Raw genomic sequence first — 23,793 nt, 5'->3', positions numbered from 1 at the left:
ATGGTGAAAGGGATAGGTTATGTTCCCATCTCATATTGGAAAAACAGATTTGTTGGTAACACAGTGTTCTCCAAAGGCAGTAAGGCTGGAGCTTGCCCCTGCCCTCCTAACTTACCATTCTTCTCTTTCTTGAGCTCTCAAGAGTCCCTGCTCAAATTCCTCTGTACTGAATAAGTTATTTTTCTCACTATTGTTTTTTCCTTACCATTGGTTTGCTTGATTTTCAGCAAATGTACTCAGTATATTCTTTTTTGGTCCTGGGACTCTTTTCAGCCCCTAGAAAGTTTGGAGATGTTAAATGGAGGCAATAAATGTGTAAAATGATCACAAAAACTAACCCCTCTGAATTCTCTCAATTGACCTAAATATTTCAATATCATTTTTCTGTTACAGACAAAATAAGGTATTTTTAAATGCTGCGTCGTGATGGAAAGCAAAGCAGTGAATATCTCCATTTCTATGGCTGTAATGTACCATCAGCTTCTAAGTAAATGGAGTTAATTCATTCTTGCAGAGGATGCTGACATTTCCATGTGTGCCACTCATTCCCCTATAAACCTTTTCAGGACCGATATTTTCTTAGGAGGACTTTCCTTCTACTTGTGCAATTTGCTTAAGTACTGCACTATTTGGATTTCTTACATTTCTCTTATTGTTTTAAGTTAATACGTTAGTGTTATATGCTTATTGCTCAGTGCAGAGTTTTTATTTTTTCCAGTGCTGCATAACTGCATTTCTATTTGTGTTTTTATTCAGACTCCACCCAAAGATAACATGAGGGCATTGTTTTTCCATGTTTTCGTAATAAATTGCTACCACAATTTTTCTTCCAGCTGAAAAGAGAATTCATTGACAGTGCTATGACATTTTATTTCGTATTTTTTGGAGTGTGGTTTATGGCTATTGTCATATTGTCTTCATGAACTGTCAGCATCTAATCAAGGGCTAAAGTTGTTTAGTAATAGAATACTGCTGTATTACTGTAATCTCTCAGTTTGCATTGTATCATTCAGTTTCATAATCTGATGTATGGGAAATTTTACTCCTTAATTTTTAACTTTAATTTTAACTTTCCTAGGCATTTGCCGTTGCTGGCTTGGGATCTGGGTTGACAGAGGCAGTTGTGGTTAACCCTTTTGAAGTAGTAAAGGTTACCTTACAGACAAATCGGAATGCCTTCACAGAGGTATGAGAATTGCTTCATTCTTCTTTTTCTGCTTTATTAGGCATAATGCACTTCAAAGTTCATATTTAGAGCAGAATGTTTATAATATATTGGGTTGATGCAACTGATTTTCCCACAAGCTTAACAGAAATGGAAAAAGAGAGAAGAGACTCAATAGACGATGCCTTCAGATATGCAGAGATGCATGCAGTATTGTCAGCGGTGTCAGCATCTCCGTTGTAAATATTCTGTGCCTGAAGTGCACCTTCATCCCTCCAGAGTAGCCAGCAGCCCAGCACTGTGAGGAACTGTAATCCAGAAATACGAACCTGAGCCCCTTGTACTCAGTGCATTTGCCCCAGCAGGCTCCAGACTTCAAGTGAGCACCGAAGGTTAGGGTAAAACACCACGGCCCCATGCCCTAGCCAGGGTCCAGCTGGTGTATTTTATGTTAAAAATGTAGCTGGTAGATTTCAGAGTCTTGGATGAAATTTTTTATATTATAGGTCTTCACACTTATGAGCAGAAACCGGAAAATAGTTATATAATAAAGCACACCGATAATTTAAATTCCTGTTTCACTTCAGAGTTTTATTATTCGAATATTTTTTTGTTCAAAGAGGTCGGTGTGCAAAACTGACTTTGTCCACGGTTCTGGGTACTGCTGAAAGGGGAAAAAGATTAAACTGGAAAACAGTGATTCATCAAAATCAAGTGTTCCCAGGAATGCACCAGCTTCAATTCTAATGTAGAAAATATTCCAGGCTAAAGTGAAGGAAGGCAGTCACACAGTTCCTTCTTTCTTTTCTCAGTGAATAAGACTAACAATTGTCAAATCAGCTCTTTCAAAATCTTTTGAGAAATCAGCTGTACCATGGTAGAAGTGCCAAATCACATACGCACAGCATGAAGAGGTTGGCTGAATCCCTGGTGAGGCATGATTTTTGCATATTCTACTATTAAGTTTTGACTGAGTTAATAGTTGCATGCCTTGTAGCACTCATCTGCACAAATTGAACCCTTTTGGGGGATGCACAGTGAAGAGGTTTATCACCTGGCCATTTACATAAGCTGTTCGGGCCAAGCTCCTCAGGTACACTCTGGCAAAATACTGCCACTGATTTCCAAATGTCATAGACTAGCTGGTACCTACTCCGTAACTCATCCAGAGAAGCATTCTCTTTCAGAATAAATTTTAAAACGTGGTAAATTTCTGTTCGATTCTCCATGCATGTGAAAGAGATGTTTGGTTGCTCCAAGTCTCCAGCCTAGACATTTTTTAACCATGGGCAGCAAAGCCACTGAAACAAGGAGCTAATACAGTACAGGAGTAAAAAGGTTAGGATCCTGGAAGGACAGAGACTGAAAGTGGGAGAAAGCAATGTGTGAGAGGATCTCTCTCTCAGGAAGGTGATATGAAAAGATTATGGACAACTACTGCTCCAGCAGTAGTAAACTAAGCAGATATTCTGGATCTTTCTGCCTCACAGTTGTGAAGACACAATTAACCTATCTTAATAAAACCTCTGGTTTTGAGTGTAAATACACCAGTATTATATTTTGAGCAAACTAGTTCCTGGAAAGTTGCAAAAGACCAATATATCCTTTCGCTTCATACATTTCAATTTTTTTCTCTATTGCAAACTTCATAACAAAGTCTGGGGTGTTTTAGTTAGTAAATTTTATGCAATTACTTACTTTAATTACAGCATCCCTTCCTTGGTGACCTTCAGAATACTCCAATAATCATAGTGTAGCTGTTCAAAAGCATTCTGAGTTGTTTTGTTTTAGGTGAATATTCTTTGAATTTAATTTAAATGCAAATTTTCACAAAATCCAAGTAATAGTATATTATCATACAAATAAAATTGTAAAAGAATGCTGTTGGGACTCCACTAGGAACCTAGTTTAGACTAGGTTCATCATAAAATATAAATAAAAGTGACTATTTGTCCTAATGAAAAAATCCAAGGGACTGAAATTCTTAAATCACAAAGACAGTTAAATCACAGACATATGATTTTTTAATATATCTTAAAAAAAAAGTGTTAGAATTTCACATTTTGCTGGAAATCAGGAAAACTCCAATGACTTCATTACCATGATCTCAGGTTCTCATTAATAATATGTTAAAGAAAATTCCACACTAAAGCATGTGAACTCAAGCCTATCGGGAGAAGCATGTGCATGTTATATTATACAGCGTAAGGCAATGGTACACTCATTTCATTACCATGCACTGTTTTTCTAAAAGGTTTAAGTAAAGTATGTACCTATCCCATTGTGTAGCTTTCATACTATATGATGAAACCTAATGCAGTTCACGTATTTCTTTGACTATTGTATTGAAAGAATATATCTTGTTTAAAAGGAACAAGGAAGAGCATGAACACATACACCCACACCCAGACTCCTGCACACCCCCAAAGCAAATATTCACACACTACGGTGACAGATGAATCATTCTGTGGTACCAGATCACCTTTCTAGGGCTGATAGGTTTAAAGAGGAAGGCCACTATAAATCACGTATCGGCACTTTTGTAATGTGGATTTCTACAGGTAAAAATAACGGTGACTTTTTGTTAAGGTAAACTGCTGGAAGGCCCAACACCTTGTTGTTTGGTTTTCTTTTTTTTTTTTCTTTTCCCTGTAGCCATGGATAACTCACTGGCTATAGAAGCTGGTGTGGTAATAAAAATCTCACCTGACTTAAGAGTTGTGATTAATTAAACAAATACAAGTTTCTGCTTTATGATGAGAAGAATCTGACTCCAGATTCCACTGACTAGGTCTCTATTAAGTATAAGTCAACAGTTGTGTGAAGTGAATTAAACTCCAGATGTTTTTACGATAAATTCCTCCATCTGAATTAGTCATCCTAAGGTCCTTCCATCATCAGTGATGAAACACAGACCTTCCATGGCTTGATCAGCTGACATTTTAGATGCTTACTTTGGATGCAGTGAAGTGCTGTCTAGGAAAGCCCTCTTTTTTGCTAAAGGACTGAATAAGGGAGTCTTTCTGAGTAGCTCAGATGTAGATGTAGACATTGCAGGTATCTACATTTGGACTGATGAATCCCATCTCAGGTGTTCAGCAAGTGATAGGCTTCCCCTTTGAGTCATTAGTAAATCCGTATTCAAGATGAGACCAAGGGATACCTTACTATTCTTATTCAGGACCACTAGTTATTTTTTAAAGATCTAATCCTCATTTTTTGTGCATGAGAAAGGATGTTATTGCTAGTATCTGGACCATATTCTGTGTTGGGTATCTACATTTTAGAATAGATTCTGATTTGAATCCCTAGGGGTAGTTAGAAAAGTAAACTATAGTAAAGTGTATGCAGAGCATTAACAGGGTAATATTAGTTACCAAATAGGAAAAAACAGAATGAAACTTAGTATTAAAGACTAAACTTGTAAGTCACCTAAATAAGCAGTCATATGCTGTGTCAGATATAATAGGCACCGTTTGGCTGATGCTGTTGATCTACCACAGTGATATTTTGAAATGGAAAGCTATTAAACAAATAAGTGTATTGAAATTAGCAGTGTTCACAGCGTTGTAGTCAAAATTATTCTATATTTTCATGTTTGAGCCTCCTAGTGGAAGTCATGTTTTGACTTTCTAATTAAATATTTGGTTACCAGAGCTGGCTTTATGCTTTAGAGAAAGCCAAACTCAAGTCAACAACTTTTTGAAAAAAACTTTTCTATAATTCTGCTAAAAAGAAATCTAAAATATTCAGAAGGGGAACACCTGATTCTGAGTATCACAGTATATTGGAAAATAGATCAAATGTGTATGTAGTCAGGCAGATCCTGTCTGAGGAACAGATCATTATATAGGTGGATTCTGAGAAAGTTTCTTCCTTTCTGCCTTTCGTCAAATGGAAGTTGGCTGACTAAAATGATTTCTATGCCTTTTAGGCATTATTTTCAAAACAGGATTTCTAAAGTCAATTTTCTAAATCTGTACCTTGGAATTTAAATGGGTGTTCTGATTTTCAAAATCTACCTACACTTTTTAAGACAAATAATTCATTAGGAGGGCAAAACAGGATTTCCAGTTGGATGCTTAAGGAAAAAAACAAAACAAAACAAAACAAAACAAAAACCAAACCTTCTTTTCAAGATTTTCAACACTAGAAGAAGAAAGTTTAACATGTGATCTGATTTTAAAAAGTGCTGTGTACCCAGTAACTCCTTCAACAGTCGGTGTTTTAAAGCAGCGGTTTGCATTCTTAACAGCATGAAGAGCCTCAGAGGATCCAGAAGGGTTCCCAGACAGTGTATATGCCTTTTGTCACCTTTCAACCCTATTCCTAACATTGAATCTGGAAACTGCCGAACTGATCTTCAACACAAATGTTTATAGCCTTCCTTGCTGCTCTAATCTGTGGCTCCCAAGGACTTGCTTCCCTAGCCATAATGGCTTAAAAATTTCCTGTTCCAATTCTGTCCCTTTTATCATTCCCTCACCATGCGTATTCCTGTGCCATTGGTTTTACTAGAGAAGCTGTTTTTATCTTCTTATTGTCCAGAATAATTGTTATATACTCTAGTTGTGTAAGGGTTTCATCTGTCGTAATCTTAATGGCACAGCATCAATGATAAAAAAACTATTGCCAAATTCACACATTCAAAGCCACATGTTGCTCTATAAAATCTGTTTGGTTTTTTTAAATTATGCTTTTAAGACCTTTTTCTTTGCTTTAAGGATCCTTAGTCTTTTACATTATTCAGGTCATGCTTTCATCTTTTCTCTGCAATCAGAAAAATGAGGAATCTTTTTTTTTTAATGAAAGTTGTGATTTTTCCATGATCACAAGAAAGGGAAAATAACAAATATGGTGAGACTTAAGATAAAATGACAAGAATTGGCAACACTGTGTTTGTCAACAGGCTTGAAATGATGCTATGGTTATTGTTTTCTTTTTGTAAAGATGATCTCTTCCTTCTTTTGCTTAACTTGTGTAGCAACCATCTAGCTTTGTTCAAGCTCGGCAGATCATTAAAACCGATGGTCTGGGCTTCCAAGGACTCAACAAAGGTCTTACTGCAACACTGGGCCGTCATGGAGTTTTTAACATGGTTTACTTTGGATTCTACTTCAATGTGAAAAACATTCTTCCAGTCAATAAAGTAAGTTCTTCATACAATGCAATAGACAAACAGATAAGAGGTTTGGCAATTTAATTAACACTGTATTTTTCTGTGCAAAGCTATGGTATTTAGTAATAAACAGTGACTAACCTAGCTCTCTGTTTTGCAGAAATCTATAACATTTTAATGGAAGCAAACCAAGGCTTTGTACTTCTCACTTTTTAAGCAAAGCTGAGTATAAATAAAGTAGTCATGTTTGAATTCTCATTTTTATGAATTTCCCTTTATACCGTGGTAGCAATGAAAAAAGGCAGAAATCGGGATACAGGTATGTTATGCTTATGTTACGTATCTATGCACTTGTTTGTGGTGAACTGGCTTAGAAGAGAAAAATCAGTTTCTAGAACTTCTTTCAGTATTCACAAAGTAAGGGGCGAAGCTTGAGGAGATGGCAGAGCTGCAGTACGAAGGGTATTCTGGCCATGTGCTGGGCCTGTTCACTCAAAAGAGAGTTCAACCTAGTGTTCAAGGATGACAGGACAGATTTATTCATATGGGAGGGAGCCAGCCCAAACCAGGACTTACAGGGTCATGCAGAGGGGCTTTATGTAGTATGTCGTACAAGTAAGTTAAAAAAAAAGAATATAGCTGTAATTTCACTTGAAGCAATTTTTTTCTATAGTCTTATGTTCCTTTACATAACAAAGGAAACATTTCCCTTTACAACAAAGGGAAACTTTACTAATGAAAACGTGGTAATACTGGCAACTTTCTAAATGACTGTGTGAGCAACAGCTAATGGTTTATTAACGACTCCAGTACGTTACTTGCTGAACTGTGTTTTCACTAATGTGATTTTTAGATGATGACAGTTAAACAGTCACAGGTGTAATACATAGTGATATTCATATATGAAGCTGCAACTTACATCAAAAGGGATCAGTTTCTCTTCCCAGATGAAGTAACACCTCTTTTTTTTCTGCACTTCTGAGTAGCCTGGTATTTTTGTTGGCAACATTGTGTAAATGGAGAAAAGCTCCACTTCTTATTTGCAGATCATTACAGTAAATAGAATTGTTCAAGAGCAGCTAACCCACAAGTTTCTACAAGTTTATTTTAGTGTATTTAAGCATACTTTACAATGTACTTTAATCACACATTCTAAAAACTCAAGGCACAAGCATAGCTTGATACTAAGATAGGAGTAAACAGGTTTATGTTGATCAAAAGATGAAAAAATTACAATCGCTATGCAGAACGTTCAGAATCATATGCAGGTAAGGACAAAGAAGCTTGTGTGCAACTTCTATGGAAATCCTGGAGTGTTCTTGTGTAGCAGTTGAAGAATAGTTATAGTATTTGGCATAAGCATGCTTTCCTAGCCTTTCAGATTTAGAAAAATGGGAAAAAAATATTGTGTGATTAGAAAGATTCAGAGCTTTACGATCTGAGAGAAATTAGCACTTTATACAGATTTTGTATGACACATCTACAACATAGATTTAAATACATCTCGAAAACGAAAGAGAAATTACTTCAATGGTGTCAGCCAGTGGCCCAGCTGTCCTCTACATACTATCAAAAGCAAAAGGCAATTTAATCAATGTAGGATTAGATTGCATTAACTGCAAAAAAGTGGAGAGGTTTGCCTTGTGCTCGACCAGCGCGAAGTGGCTTGCACGGTGGCCTGTACAGTGGCTACGTCTGTGCTAGTAAATTGAGCAGCGTCACTGAAAGTGACCTGCAGCACAGCCACCTGTGCTGCTAAATGTTCCCTGGCACAGCTTTGGCCCAGGCCAGCCAACGCTGTTCCTGGGCATGGCTTAGGAGCTAGCGCAGATAAGGAACCATTCCTAACAGGCAGGTTTCATGCAACCAGTCTGTTTTGAATGGTAATAGCATTTAATAGCACTAATAAAGTTAATAGGACTCTCTAGGCCAGCTGGCATCGGTGCCATAGGCAGTTCTGTACATATAGATATAGCCAATAATTCTGGTCAAACTGCCATTAAAATCAATGAAAGTCTTACCCTGAATTTAACAGGGTACAGATCAGGCCTCATCTGGCTTGTGTTAGCCAACAGTATGTCTCAGGCGCTTACATGCATTGAACTTCACTTCAGTGACTGGAAAATAGAAGTATTCAACAATATTTTGTGTTCTGTAACTTAAACCTCTTCTGTCCGTAGGCAGGTACTAGAGGCTAAGAGTTATCAAACCTGTACAAGGAATTTGATAGAAGCTGTTTTGCAGTTAGTCTGAAACATATTAGACAGTTGTAACTTTTCAAGTTTTCTCACATACTTGATTTCATTACAAAACCTAATTTGTTCACTTTGTATATTTTGCCAGAAAAGAAAATCTTAAAGTCAGTCTTGTGATATTGACAAACATATAAAAATTGTGAAATAAGAATACTATACTTTTGAAATAATTTTGGCTCTTGACTATGTATCTGCTGTTCACCATCTGTAACGTAAGTGGAAAAATGTATGGAAATGTCCATATGAGCCTTTTAGCTGTCAACAGTGCTAAACTGTGCATTAAATTTGCATCCCAATTAAGGATGTTTGCAGCTTATTTTGCCAAAAACAATAAACCTTTTATGTTGAGTGGTCAAGTGATATAAATGACATGTGTGGGTTGTAAATGTTTGTAATGAATAATTTTTCATATGTTCAGTCTATCCTGCTAAACAGACCATTTAGAGCCAACCTCGTGCTCTGTTTACTGAAAACGGAATAAGCCAGACTTGTTTCAGTTGCCACAAATGTATCAACCATAGAGCATTAACAGCTATGCATCTGCACTAGCAATCAAATTAGTCTGCAAATTTATATCGTCTCAGTTTTATGGCACCTGCTTTTATAGCACATTTCATAGGCGTCCAGCAGCTCTCGCTTTTCAATTTTTTATCATAGTTAGGTTTGATGGTGAACGCTAGCTTCATTAAAACATTTGCTCGCTACCACCTCCAAGTGGCTGTCATATTTCTTAACGATAGGAAATTTCCTTACTGTTTGTTAAAAGCCCCCTTTGAAACGTGGCCAACTGCAAAACTCATTTCAAGTCAGGCACTGCCGGCCCCAGCTGTCACAGATGTGCCTCCTGTTGAAAGGGCTGCTGCATCAGACAGTGGGAGCTGAGCGGTGTGTTGCTTTGGCAGAGAAAGGGCTCTAAACTTCTATGGGCAAAGAAGAAGAGATGGGAAACCACAATGGTCTGTTTGGCTTGGCGAACAAATTAGATAGTAGGCAACAATTTTATTTCAGTCATTTTATTTTTAGTCATTTTCAGATCTATGCCAACACAGAAGTTATATGTAGGAACAGAGAGTGAAAAGGGCATGTGGTACAACACAGTTGGAAAAATAGTAAACCAAGATGATTTAGGAGAAGACTGGATCAGAGTGGGAAATAGAATAACCTCAGAGCTACCATCCAAGCTCAGATTTCAGGATGACCTGTGAACTGGAAAAAAAAAAAATGGCAGTGCTGTATCCAGTACGATGTTACACACCACCCATTGATCCGTCTCCAATCTGAGGTGTCCTGTGGCTGTGGAAACTACAGCCTGTGTCATTTAAAGTCTTCAGCCTGGGCCATCATCACCAAAAGATGTTGTATCAAAGGAGGAGAGTCTGTTGCTACCTCGACTGCTTCTGTACTGCGGTATTCGTATAGGCAAGACAGATACGAATTTTCAGGAGAGGAATCTGTGGTCAGAATAAAAATATGAAGAAGAAAAAACAAGTTTCTTCTGTTTTCCTACGGAAATTAGGGTAGTGCTGAAACTGATAACCAGGTTCAACCATAGCTGACAGAGAGGCAGTCTTAAAATAGCTAAGTTCTTGCAAGACATACAAATAATCATTTAAAAGGAGAGATCCTACAAGTGCATCTTATGAGTGCTCCAGGTGAGGGAAATTTTCAGTGGGAACTTATGCCTTATTAAACAATGAATTCCATGGGAAAAAGCCCATGTAAGACTTAATCTGAGCTTGCACCTTTCCAGACATCGGTATCAATTAGTCACAGGAACCCATAGGACACCAAACTTCTTTAGTTCTGGTATTCATGGGGCTACTCTTTTTTTTTTCTGTTTCATAAATTACTGTATAACTGAGACTGAAGATAGATAGTGTAGACAAAGGTACTGGATGCAGGGATAAGCAATAAGGCATCCATTTCTGCGTGCCCTTTTCTGCATAGTTAGTGTCTTAATGATGCCATGAAAAGGTGACCTGCTTGTAACCCCAACACTTTATGAGCAGTCTGATCATCTGTGTAGACCAAATCTATGTGGGAGAGCTGAGTCTCCAGAATTCTGTACGTTTTGTATTTGGTGACCACATATTTGTTGTCTCTTGGTTTTTTATTTACGTCAAAAGTTCTTTGGTGCAGATGTTTGTTTTAGGACTAAGTGAAGTGAAGTCCTAGCCTTGTCCTATGGGTCCAAAAGGTTATAGAAAAAGAGTAAATAATAGATAATAATGCTACTTATAAATCTGGAGTAAGATTAATAATTTTATCAGGAAATTGTATTGTGAGAAAAACAAATCACTGAGAGGGTTGCAAACTGTTTGAAAATGTATACCCTGTACAGCAGACAGCCATGTCACTCTGGAGACTAGCCAGAACATTTATGCTAGTGGCTGTCATTCATCTTCTTATGCTGTCAGACATCTGACAGGTGGATTTTAAAAACTTACTTAAATGTCTGCTGCAATGAGATTGCACTCAAGGAGGAATCTGAGATAATACCAGTGTGAAAAAGCACATTCAATTCAAACAAAGTGCAGCTGTGACTATGCATTTTAGAATGCCTTTCCTGGTCATCAATATGTTTATTGTAGCTATAATTCCAGCATTTCTTATGCATCTTGACAAAGATCAGACCATCATTGTACTAATCAGGCAGCAAGCTATAGTTTACAATAGGGAGTTTACTATGTAAATGCATGAGATGGACAGAAGTTCAGGGTCAATAAAACTATGAAGCTGTTCCTTAAGCTGTGGTCAAATCTTGATTAAGCCACAAACAAAAATTGTGAATATTCCTTAAAAGAATCAAAGCATGATGTTATCACAACAGTGATGGCACTCACTTTCATCTTTTCATTTTCACCCTTTCTGAAGCCTTGCAGTGAGTCTACATCATTTTCTCCTCCTTACTCTTGATTTCTGCTGGGAGTTTGCATGCCTCCAAACCATCTGATCACAGCTGCATCAGCCTCTCCCTCTCTAAGAGTAGAATTTGACAGCCTTTCTTCCCAGCTCTTCTCTGGGACTCAGCAGGAAGACCCAGACCCTGTCTCTCCTCTGGGGTCTGGCTCAGTGTCTGTGTTTAAAGCAACTCATTTGAGTTTTTCATGTGTTCCTTGTTGCTTTCCTGAGAGCTATCTCCCACCTTGCTTCTCTCCGAATATACCTTTTCTCCTCTGTCTTGGAAACTCCCCTTCCTCAGACCCACGTGTTCCTTTCTCCCACTGTCTGTTGCCATAGGAATCTCCTTTTAGTGATTAAAACCAATTATCAGGCTGGGTAAAGCAGTTCCTTACAGCCTTTTGCTGCCAAACACTTGATTATAGTCAATGTAGCCTAGGTCAGGTCTTGTGGCATCTCTTAGCTTAGGAGGTCCTATGCTATTACACTTCACTTTAGCCAAAAAGGCCAAGAAGCAACTCTACGCCCCCTTATTCCTGGCCTATCTCCCTCTTCAGTCCCATAATTCCTAGGTAGGCTGGGCAGAACCGGAGTTGGCCAGACCAAAGCCTTGTCTTTTAAAGTCCTCCTTGTCACACACAGGGAGGTGGAATGTGCAACGTACAGTGCAAAGCCTCTCAGCTCCATGCCTGGCTTCCCCGCTGACCTGTTATGTGACCTTGAGCAAACGTATTTAAATTTAGCAGTCATTTCAAATCACTTCTGGCACTTTTGTGCCAAGTGTAACTCATCTATAAAACTAATATTATGGCTAGCATTTTCAAAGGAGTGTAAGAAACTTAATGCAAGTATTCCAGTCTAAGTATTAGTTTTGGGCTAACTTCAGTAGGCTGCTTTGCAGATACCAACTTCAAATCTTATTCTATTATTATTATTTATTCTTCATGCAAATTGTCAGGAATTGACATTCTCCTTATCCAGTAAGCATTATTCTTATATAGTGAACTTATCTACGAGGTGCTCAGAAGTACTAAAACATTGTTGTGATTTAACCCCAGGCAGCAACTAAGCACCACACAGCCGCTCGCTCACTCCCCCCCAGTTTACTCAGAAGAGTAAAAGTGAGAAAACTCGTGGGTTGAGGTAAAGACGGTTTAATAGGTAAAGCAAAAGCCACGCACACAGGCAAAGCAAAGCAAGGAGTTCACTCCCTACTTCCCATGGGCAGGCAGGTGTTCAGCCATCTCCAGGAAAGCAGGGCTCCATCACGCGTAACGGTTACTTGGGAAGACAAATGCCATCACTCCAAACGTCCCCCCTTCCTTCTTCTTCCCCCAGCTTTATACGCTGAGCATGACGTCATATGGTGTGGAATATCCCCTTGGTCAGCTGGGGTCAGCTGTCCCGGCTGTGTCCCCTCCCAACTTCTTGTGCACCCCCAGCCTGCTCGCTGGTGGGGTGGTGTGAGAGGCAGAAAAGGCCTTGACTCTGTGTAAGCACTGCTCAGCAACAACGAAAACATCCCTGTGTTACCAACACTGTTTTCAGCACAAATCCAAACCACAGCCCCATACTAGCTACTGCGAAGAAAATTAACTTTGCCCCAGCCAAAACCAGCACAAACATATTTATAAAAGTATTCTTTCTCGTAAGAAATGTACCTTCATCAACTGAAAAAAACAAAAAAAAATAGTGAAAAGATCTCAAGGCAAACATCCAAATATTGAAGCAAACAAACATCTAAAAATACCTTCAATTAGACAAATTAATATTTATTGATCTTTTGATTTTATTGATTTTTTATAAGTTTCTTTGCAACACATTCTGCCACTTTTACTCAGACTGAACAGGGCCTCACAAGGAAAAATCAAGTAGTGTCCTGAGTCTCTCTGCTGGTCAGGTTTCTAAACACTAGTATGCATGTCGGTGGACCATCCACATTATCTATTTATGGTTACTTCAAGCAACCTACCTTAGGGACTTTGAGCTATTCCTTTGAAGATACCTACTTCTCTCCACTGCATATGCGAGTGTGGTGTCCTACCTTTGAACCCTTGGATTGCACCTGAGTGTCTAAATCAGTACAAATATATCTACGATGGTGAGTCATTATCTATTCTAAAATGATTTTTCAGTCATTCTGAAAAATTTAAATTAACTGAGTTCCAAGCATACATGCCTTTACCAAAGAGTTATTTCATTGCTGTATTAATATCTATGCTGCTTATTGAATTAAGTGACCTTCCTTCAGTACGAATGAAGATAGTCTGGAAGCTTTTGTCTGAGATCAAAGATTTAAACAGAGGTTTTGACAAAGAGCCCAGCAAATGAACAAGTGAATAAAGTGGTAGGGAAAGGAAAGCCCGGGGCTTTGGAGACTGAAACTGATAAATTAAAACTGTCTCCAGTGGGTGACACTCTTGTACATGGGTGTGTATGTGCTAGATTTAGGGCTAGAATTTTCTGTTGCTAGAAATTATGGAATATAAAAGAAGGAATTAAGCAGCATATGATTCAGGAGGAACTTATGAAGTCTCCACTTATTTAAAAATGTTATGATAGGAGTAATGAAGTATAAAAAGCAGAGAGATAACATCTCAAATTTTTTTCTCCCAAAGAAAGCAGGGAAATCCAGCAGGACATGCATAGGTATGGCATTTATTAGTGATGCCTACTTGTCTCTTTACTTTTGATGGCTGCTGGTGCTCACAGGGCAGGGACTCAGGTGTACAGGAAATGTGATCGTGAAGAGCGTGGTAAAAAGGTGAGATGATCACAGATTACGTTATCCAACCACGGCAAAGTTATTCCATTGTGAATAAGCAAACTGGTATTTCACTTCCTTGTGGTATACTGTACTGTGGTGTGGCACCATCTAAAATCAAGTTTCTGTTCTACATGTTCTACTCATACTGCAGAAAAATGACCTTTGCCTAAGAACAGAATTCATATATGGGTTTCCTCCAATTCTGCCATTTATGAAAGCAAGAGGAGCTTGTCAGAATCTTTTTTTCTAAGGTACCAAATATGAAACATATAATATTCAGTCAGTGAACTCATGGTGCAGAAGTTAGTGCCAATAACATGATGATAACTGCCTCTGCTAGCCACTTGCGGCGTTAGCACTAGACAGATATGTTATCCTCATGTCTCCTTTCACAGGGTCCTACACTGTTAGAAATATTTTGGCAGTGTCCATGGGGCAGGCAAAGGACAGATTTTGGTATAAAAAGAAAGACGCTGCTTCCTGATAGCACCAACTTGCACCTACATGATAAACAGCCAATGCTCCTTGTCCGTGTAAGCATTGTAGACAGAGGCATAAATTATGCTTGGGAATCTCTTTTTTCACTTGGAAGCAGTGGCACAGTAAAAAGCCACTACTCTGTGCTTTTAGAAAAAAATAACTTTTTAATTATTTTTAACAGCTAAATTTATTTTGAGTGTGTTATACAAATGAAATGATCCAGATATTACAGTGACAAATGCCACAAAAACCTTTCCCATGAGATACGTAATAAAAAAATCAAGTTATATAGCAAAGCTAGTGTATACCATAGCACATTTGGTTAGAATCCAGTTTTGTGAATGAGCAAAATGCTGCCTTTCAACATTTTCTGTGTCACAAATACTGGGATAGAAATAAAGCAATCTGTGGTGTTGGTGCAGTGTCTGGTTTCAATAGATGCTCACTTGATTGGACACCCGCTATATCCTACACTCTGTGGCACTCTCAAACACAAAGCAGGCAACACTGGCATTGGGAATTCACCAAAATATGAAAATGTTCAATCGTTCAAATATACGGGATTTGTCAGGAGCAGCAGGGCTTGAAATTCAATGCTTAATGTCGTGGTTTAACCCCAGTTGGCAGCTAAGCACCACACAGCCACTCGCTCACCCTCCCACCCTGGTGGGATGGGGGAGAGAATCGGAAGAGCAAAAGTGAGAAAACTTGTGGGTTGAGATAACAACAGTTTAATACTTAAGGGGGGTGGGGGTGGAAATAATAATAATAATATTGTAATGGAAAATAAAGCAATGAGAGAGAGAGAGCGTGTGCCAAAACCCAGGGGAAAAAAAAACAAATGATGCAACCACTCACCACCCGCCAATGGACGCCCAGTCAGTCCCCAAGCAGTGATCGCTGCCCCCCCGCCAACTCCCCCCAGCTTATATACTGAGCATGATGTCACATGGTATGGAATATCCCTTTGGCCAGTTTGGGTCAGCTGTCCTGGCTGTGCCCCCTCCCGGCTTCTTGTGCACCCCCAGCCTTCTCAGTCGGTAGAGCATGGGAAGCTGAAAAGTCCTTGACTAGTGTAAGCACCACTTAGCAACGGCTAAAACATCGTTGTGTTATCACATTATTCTCATGCTAAATCCAAAAGACAGCACTGTACCAGCTACTAGGAAGAAAATTAACTCTATCCCAGCTGAAACCAGGACACTTAACAAGTAAATATTTTTGCCTAACGCGTATTGCCCAGCCCAGAGGGCAGCCCGCTGTGCTTGGCAGTATGAAGAAAGTGTCCTTGTGCCAAATTGCTTGACAAAGATATTTCAGACCATTCTGGACTATGAAAAGTCAACAGAGCAGTTGTAGCGTCCTCACTGTAGCCTGGTTTGAGGAGGTTAGTACAATCTGGAATAGTATTTAGCTCTCAGGTGTGGGTATAAACATACACCTGCTGCCTGGAGGTAGGTAGGCACCATGCTGGAACGGGGCAACCATACTGCTGCCCCTCAAACTTCAAAAAGGGTCCTTTTTTCTTCTCTAGATACCAGAAATATTGGCTTTATTTTATTTGCATTTAAACCACTGTCAGTATGTACAGAATAAACAGAAATTTGCTGCTAAGCTTTTTGCTAACGAAGTCTTGCAATTCTTTATGTACCACAAGCCATTCTAATTTTTAAAAGGTATTACCAGTATGTTTCATGTTTTGTGAAATCAAGGTGTTGAGTTTTTCTGCAAGTAATAAAAAGCCCTGTTGATTTTGACATTTCTCTCTAAACACCTGTATGGACTTTGTCTAATGTATATTATGGAAGTTTTAATTTATGTTTCTTGTTGCTAATCTGGAAAGGAAAATTTCTTCATTGTTTCCTTTTTCAGTCAAAAATGTACAGGTTTAGGAAACAAAGAACTTTCGTTTTAATATTGTGCTGATGTTATAACATGGCAAGATCATTTGTTATTTTACTGATGATTTTGTAAAATTAAAGTACCTTCTTGAAAAAAAATGGAACTGCGTATGTGGAGTCTCCTATAGCAAAAAAGTGTCCTTGCTGTTGAAGACCAATAGCAAAAAAATATGTGCATAGGAAATGCACTGGAACACACTTCCCTGTGACTTCCACTGCTTAGAGAAATAGGATTAAACTTGCTTCAGGAGACTTTGACTCCCAGATAAACTCCGAGTTCTTTGATGTCATAGAAAATGCCAAGGTAGGAGGTCTTTCTCAAAGATCAAATAAAACCCCGTTGGACCGTGAACTGTGAGTGAGCAAAGAAGTTTTTAGATGCACTTCTAACCTGCTTCTAACTTTTACCATGAATATATAGTAGGGTCCAGAAACAATCTGTTGTAAATTCTTCAGCCAATTAGCTGAGTGAGTTACCACCGTTTATAATGCGCAGAACGTGGAGGCTCTTTTGCAGTTGCGCCGAGTTGGATTGTTAATAACAGGAAGCTAGCACTTCTCAGTACAGTGGATCAGCTACATGTGAAAATAAATGTAAAAAACCTGGAGGGGAATGGCAGCAGACTGAGATTAGCCTTTATTTAATTTAGCATTTGGGGGTCCAACACACAAATGAGCGTTTTAGTAGGCTTCATGGTGGAAGTTGCTGTCATTTGTAAAATATTCTGGCCAATTAGCTAATAGTGTGCTTGGATTTCTCCTGTTTTGATACAGTAATACTAAGTACATTGTGAAGCCCAATTATACAAATCATCCCCATATGCCATACCAGTCTTTCTTTATGAACTGTGTTTATAAATCCTGTGTGAGGAAATGTGTACTTCAGCAATTTAGACCATGTGTAAAAACATAGCCAATAGGATTGTCAAGAAAACAAGTTCCAGCATAGGAAATCCTAATGTGTTCCGCTAAAATAACACGAGTGTGTTGTGTTGTGTGAGTTTTCTGATTAAATACATATTACTTTATAGTGCTTAACCTGCCTAGGTCCTTCCGTTTCGCTTTTTATTCTTTCTTTCTTTCTCTCTTTTTTTGTAGGATCCAAATTTGGAGTTTTTGAGGAAATTTGGAATTGGGCTAGTCTCAGGAACAATAGCCTCAATTATTAACATTCCTTTTGATGTTGCAAAAAGTAGGATTCAAGGACCACAGCCAGTTCCTGGAGAGATCAAGTACAGAACCTGTTTTAAAACTATGGCAACAGTCTATAAAGAGGAAGGGTAAAACATTCTTATTTTAATAAATGTCCAGACCTCTGTTTTAGTTCATATGGGTCCATAAAACCATGTTGTTATATTTCAGATTTGACGAGGACCATTAAGCCACCCTGAACTCAGTATCAAAAGAACACAATGTAACATTTTGAAAATGTATTTTGGAATTACAAGGAGATATCCTCCTACTCCATGTGAACTTTTACAAAAGACTTACAAGATGATTATTGGGTTGTCGAAATTTATGTTCCACAAATAAATGCTTCGTATATCTCATGTGTAATTTTTTCAACTCTTCATTTTGTAAAAGGAAAATATCAACAGAAAACAGGATATTTCCCAATTTAATCCAATTGTAATTATACAGACCTCTGTACCTTTAAAATGACTGCTGAAATAATTAAATTGGGGACAGATCCTTGTGGCAATAACGTTTTCCAACTTTTTAAAATATTTCTCAAGTGGGAACTGAGTTGTAGCTTTGATATTCAATTATAGCAGTCATTTTGTCCATGTATGCAGCTGTTGTTAACAGACTTGTCTTGAAAGTAAAACCATCTCACTGATTAAAGTCATATTTCTGATTGGCTAGGCTCACAACATAGCTTTTGTGACTGAACATTGATTAACTTTTTCTCTTCATCTGATCTGCCTCTGTAAAATGTTAAAATCCAGATACTGCCTGCTATTGAACATGTGTAATTTCAAATAATTGCTTCTAAGTGCTCTGCCAGCATTTTAACAAACACATGCTAAATTTCCATTCTTTTAGAGCAAGAATATTGTTTGAAATGTTTTGTTTGTTTTTCTTCTGCTACAGATTTCTGGCTCTGTACAAAGGCTTGGTTCCCAAGATCATGAGGCTTGGTCCAGGTAATTTTCCCTCTGTCATTTCTATATTGCTTTTGTTCTTGCTTTCTCTTCCCGTTTTTCAATTTCTTGAAAAAATGTAGTAAGCATCAGTCAAATAAATGAAACAGTGTACCAGAAATCATCAAAATCTCTTTCATCTTTGAATGATTTCTTTTGATAATAGCATCATCTAATAGTATCATAGATGGATTTGACTAAATATGTGTGTAAAAATATAATTTACACATACACATCAGATGATTGCAGTTCCAAGTAACTGCTGGTTTATGCAATTACTTTATTTGTGAACAAGCCAAATGCATCCATGCAAATGCCAGAACTGTAATACCTTTGGAAGTGTTTCTTAAAGCTTGTCCCATTCCTTCTAATGGGATTTTTTGGTTTCACTAGGACTATTCTGTACCCATGTAAAGTCACGTTAAAATGCTAGTTAGAGTCTTTCCAGCATAAATGCTCTCAACTACTCGAAGCATAGCCCAAGCGTATCAAATTCCAGTTACTTTCTTCTTCCTGTGCTCTGCGGGGGCTGTAAGGAACGGACACTAAAAGACCAATAGCATGAGCTGGGAAGAGACTTGCATGGCCCTAGAAGGCTAAGAGGACAAGGATAACAAAACTGGGTTTGTTGATTGACCCCTTCTCACTAGTTGATACTCCAAATGCGGGAGCACAGTGGTTGACAGCTAGATCTTCTTCGACTTTTAGACTGTTTTTCCCTGACTGGTTTTGATTAATCATGAAAGCAAAGCACTGGGTCCTTAGACTTTGCCAGCCCACAGCAGCAGTCTGTGTCAAAAAGAGCAGAAGCCCCAATTTGAACAGTATCCCATTTCCATGAAATTGTATTTCCAATTGTGCAAGGTGGTTTAATAGGCAAGAACACACATGGTTAAATGCAAGTAGGTACAGAGTCTGTTCTGCGGTATAAAGGAGGCATTAGGTTTGTCTGTAAATGTTTGCATATCCAATCCGTCTGGCTAAGTGCTAGACCATGCCTGGTTATTGTGCAGGGTAAAGGAAGAAGGTGGGGAGGGGAAACAGGGCGGCAAGGCATAACTCTGGAGCTAAAAGCCTTTTCCCTCATACTCCAAAGATACTAGATTACATAAAGGACAAAGAGAAGGCAGGGTTTTGCTTCCCCAGTACCCGTTAGCACAGCAGATTTTGGAATAAAATTTTCCATCTTACAAACGACTATGCGTTCAGGCCCAGATCCAGCAAGTCAGTTAAGTGTGTACTTTGTTTTAAAAGCTTTTGTAGTCCCATCGACTAATATATAGATTTGGCTTTCCAATGAAACAGTAATGCAATCTTTATTGTGATTGGGAAGGTAATTCCTTCTTTCAACATGTGAATGCTTTCAGAAAAAGAGATATACAAACAGATCACACAGTATGAGAATTGGAATCAGCTTTGATTTGAGTTCAAATCACACCTTAGACATTGTGTCTATGATTTGTTTATTGGTCAAAGCCTTTTGCAAACTTTTGCTCTGTCTAGCTGTCTGTGAGTTGCTGTTCATAAAGGATTTCAAATCTGATGATCGTTTGTTAGGATAAATAACATGGGAAAACTCATGTGGTAATTCTGTGTGCCCGGTGGTGGTTCTGTGTGCCCATCATACCTAGAAAGGTCAGCCCAGTTCAGCAGAAGACTTGTTTGTTAGAGGTGCCACTCTAACCTGCTAACTGAGCCAACAGGCAAAGGCAAAGGAAAGAAAATATTTGTGCCCCGGTGCGAGCACTCACAAGTAGCACATTGTAACACACTTTTGCTTCTGCAGCCTGGAATCTGATTCTCTTCCCCATCTTCTCCAACTAGAAGCTTCTCTATATGTTTAGTTACATATATATACCTTCTGAAATGTTCCCTTTTTTAGCTCAGACAGTAATTTCAGCCCGGTTACAGAAGGGCTTCACTATCAGTAAAGATACTTTATGGCATTCAAGCTGGGGTTTTATACTGTTATCAATTCTAGCGGATAATGCCATTCCATCAGATCAAAACTTTGCCTGTGGATTCATAGCCAGGTACAGGCACAGGAAGGTTATTCTCATTTCAATACTGTGATCTTCTGCTTTAGACATGGTAAACAAACAACTGAAAACCTTTCTTGAACCTCACCTGGAAGCATTTCATCACCCTGGTGATGAATTTTTGTCATTTCACTACTCAAGTTGCTCTTTCATGGCCAAATCTAACTCTAAACAAACACACAAATATACACATATTCAGATTAAAAGCTTCACTTGTAAAAGAACAAAGAAAAATATTAATCCTGAAAAAATGATATGAAAAATCACATTGAGAGTGATTTTGATTTAATATACAAGCTTTTCACATCAATTTTATGGTCTAATATTAAATAAAATTGGTATGGTTTAAGAACTGGTGATTTTTTAATGAATTAGGGAATTAGTAGAATTATCCATTTTGCAAATAAGGCTTTGCCATATCCTGGTTTAGATTACACACTACAAATGCTCTACAAAATCTTGAAAATACTGAATTTTGTATGTAGTAAAATAATATCTTTTCTTCCAGGTGGTGCAGTGATGCTTTTGGTTTATGAATACGTTTATGCCTGGCTTCAGGACACAGTTGATCACAAGTAGCAATTCTGAAAAATGTACTCTTTAAAATTATATGCATTCTAAAATACACTTTAATAAAGTAAAAGTGATTCTCATCCTTTATGATGGCGAATGCCCTCAGATTACACTGATGTTAATACAGTTCAAAACAAATTTGGTCTTCAGGTCCTGATCCAAGAAAACATTTAAGCACATGCTTTTCTGCAAGTGCATAAGTAAATAGCACAGTTGATATTTGTAATTGTTTTACCGGATCAAGAGAAAATATAAAGGAGACATAGAAACAAGTTAGTTTTTCAAGGACAAACTGAAAACTCTGGACATTGAATTATACTATGTAGTTAATAGACTTTTTTTAAAATTTCAGCTGAAATGGCAAGATAATAACTTTCAGGGGATTTTTGAAGGAAAAAAAGGAATAATCCTGTGGAGCCAGGTACTAAGCTAGTGTAAACTGACAGCTCCATTGACTCCAGGTTAGGAACATGACCCATACTCTGCAAACTCTTGCGTCAATCTTGGGTCCAGTTTCAATTCAGTCCAGTACAATTTCAACACTGGTAGAAGAGCTTCTTAAGTTGTTGGGAGTTAGGATAGAAAAAGGACCCACTGTTAAATGTCCTACTTGTTCTTAGCCATAAATATTGTATAAATCTCACTCAGGTCACAGAAGACACTGAAAATAATTAGTCTCAGTCAAGTTACATAAAAGTGCAAAACAACTGTGGGAATCATAGAAGAAATGAGTAAATAAATGAACGGAAAAAATATTTTTAGGCATATGAGATTTTACTGTGAATTTTTTATCCACCTTCATATACTATTGCTTAAAGAGCTGTCCTGTGATAAAAATGCTCAATGCACCTTGACTGCCCCTTTAGCCTTTCATTACCACCGTGGGATGGAGAAACCATGTTCTAGACTGATAGCACATATGCAGTCGTAATTAGCTAGCCATACACCTCAAAGAAATGCACCTTTCTATAGATAAAAAACATTGCTCTAAAGCTAAAATTGTTGCTTTTCCCAGTCACTGTAAATATAAATAATATTTCAGTGATGTACTCCTGTCTTTACTAGCCATGCTAACTAGCTCTGTGAAATAATTTCTGCTATGCTAATTGAAGACATAGTTTCAGTTCATCCAGTTGTGCCACTCTACAGTTTCAAGAACGCTTTAAATAACTTAAAATTACACATTATTCTGTTATAAAAATGTTCCCATTATCTAAACTTGGTTTGTTGTCAAATGAATGCATATCCTTGCAATTGCTGAAAGTTTCTGTATCACCCCATACTGCATTCACACTGTTAACTTTAAATGTTCTTCCTTGTAAGGAGGTACAAACCTTTTTCCCAGCAATCCTAAAGAAGTATCTTTACAGATTGTTACTTGAAAATGACAGTTCACATGTGAAGTCTCATCTCACGAGTGTTTTTAATGCATTAGAAAAGCAACAAAAAGCTAAAAATAGAAATGCATTCTCAGCGCTTTCAAGGATGCTTGTACTGACATGCTCAATAAACCTCTCTTTTGTCTGAATTTGACAGCAGCGACTTCTCATACCTATGCTACTTCATAGCTAAAATCAATAAAATTAGCTCTGTTACAGTTTATAATTTTAAGGCAAATGTTCCTCGTTGTTGCATTTCATTATCAGTACTTAGCCAAAGAGAAGACACTACTAATATAATTTTGAAAATTAAAAGCAAAATGTTTTATAATTAGTCTTTTATTAATTTAGAGCATTCAAAATATAAAAATAAAAGGCTTTAAACATACTGTATATACATATATAGCCTTCGGTTTTACATCCTTTCCAACATGATTTTTTTTCAGTTAATAGCTCAGCCTGATCTTTGATAAAAAGAGAACCATCAGAAAGCAGAAAACACAGCACTGCTTTAGAAAACAAACCCATGAATGTGCCAGCCCAATCCCCCATCACTCCTGGTGTAATATGGGGTCTGATTCAGTTTTACACTGGAGGTCTTCTGTACCGGGACCATGCAAACACATGGGGCTGTCATCGAAGGGAGTATTAGCCTTCACCGATTTCTCTGAAAACATTTGACACTCTGGGAATGGAGTGTAGGCTTTTCAGATTAAAAACTTAAATTCTGCACTCACATGTACTGCATATTTCCCAAATTAATCCATTCACCTCAGTGGGTTCACTCCAGATTTATACCCCTGGACCTGACAGCAGCAGTTGACCCTTGTTTATTATTTAAAAAAGAAAAACCAATTCCCTTTTTCCCCTTTATTTATTGTAAAGTGGCTTAAAGTTGTGTGGCTAATAAGCTAGCATGTTGTGGTTTTCAGTTTACCCATGAGTATAAGCAGGAAAAAAAGTCCTTGGGCAAAGGAGTATTCTGCATTGTAGGTTTACATTTAAAAAAAAAAAAAGTTATGAAAACTCACACCAAAAAAAAAAATCCATCACAGGCAGTTCACCAAGGG

At 37.9% G+C, this 23,793-nt stretch overlaps 1 protein-coding gene across 1 annotated transcript in view; it reads left to right on the top strand.

Moving 5' to 3' along the window:
- Positions 1 to 23,074, top strand: part of SLC25A21 (solute carrier family 25 member 21) — a 263,275-nt gene extending 240,201 nt beyond the window's left edge. The window contains exons 6-10 of the mRNA XM_076345063.1: positions 1,079 to 1,186; positions 6,150 to 6,314; positions 17,687 to 17,868; positions 18,683 to 18,735; positions 21,280 to 23,074. Of these exons, the coding sequence (XP_076201178.1) occupies positions 1,079 to 1,186; positions 6,150 to 6,314; positions 17,687 to 17,868; positions 18,683 to 18,735; positions 21,280 to 21,350 (579 nt within the window). The 3' untranslated portion in view covers positions 21,351 to 23,074. The remainder of the gene's footprint in view (positions 1 to 1,078; positions 1,187 to 6,149; positions 6,315 to 17,686; positions 17,869 to 18,682; positions 18,736 to 21,279) is intronic.
- The last annotated feature ends 719 nt before the right edge of the window (positions 23,075 to 23,793 follow it).

Source organism: Aptenodytes patagonicus, chromosome 7, assembly GCF_965638725.1.
Source record: "Aptenodytes patagonicus chromosome 7, bAptPat1.pri.cur, whole genome shotgun sequence".
Lineage (NCBI taxonomy): Eukaryota > Metazoa > Chordata > Aves > Sphenisciformes > Spheniscidae > Aptenodytes > Aptenodytes patagonicus.
Note: the sequence above shows the minus strand (reverse complement) of the source record. Positions and strands in the feature narration are given on the sequence as shown.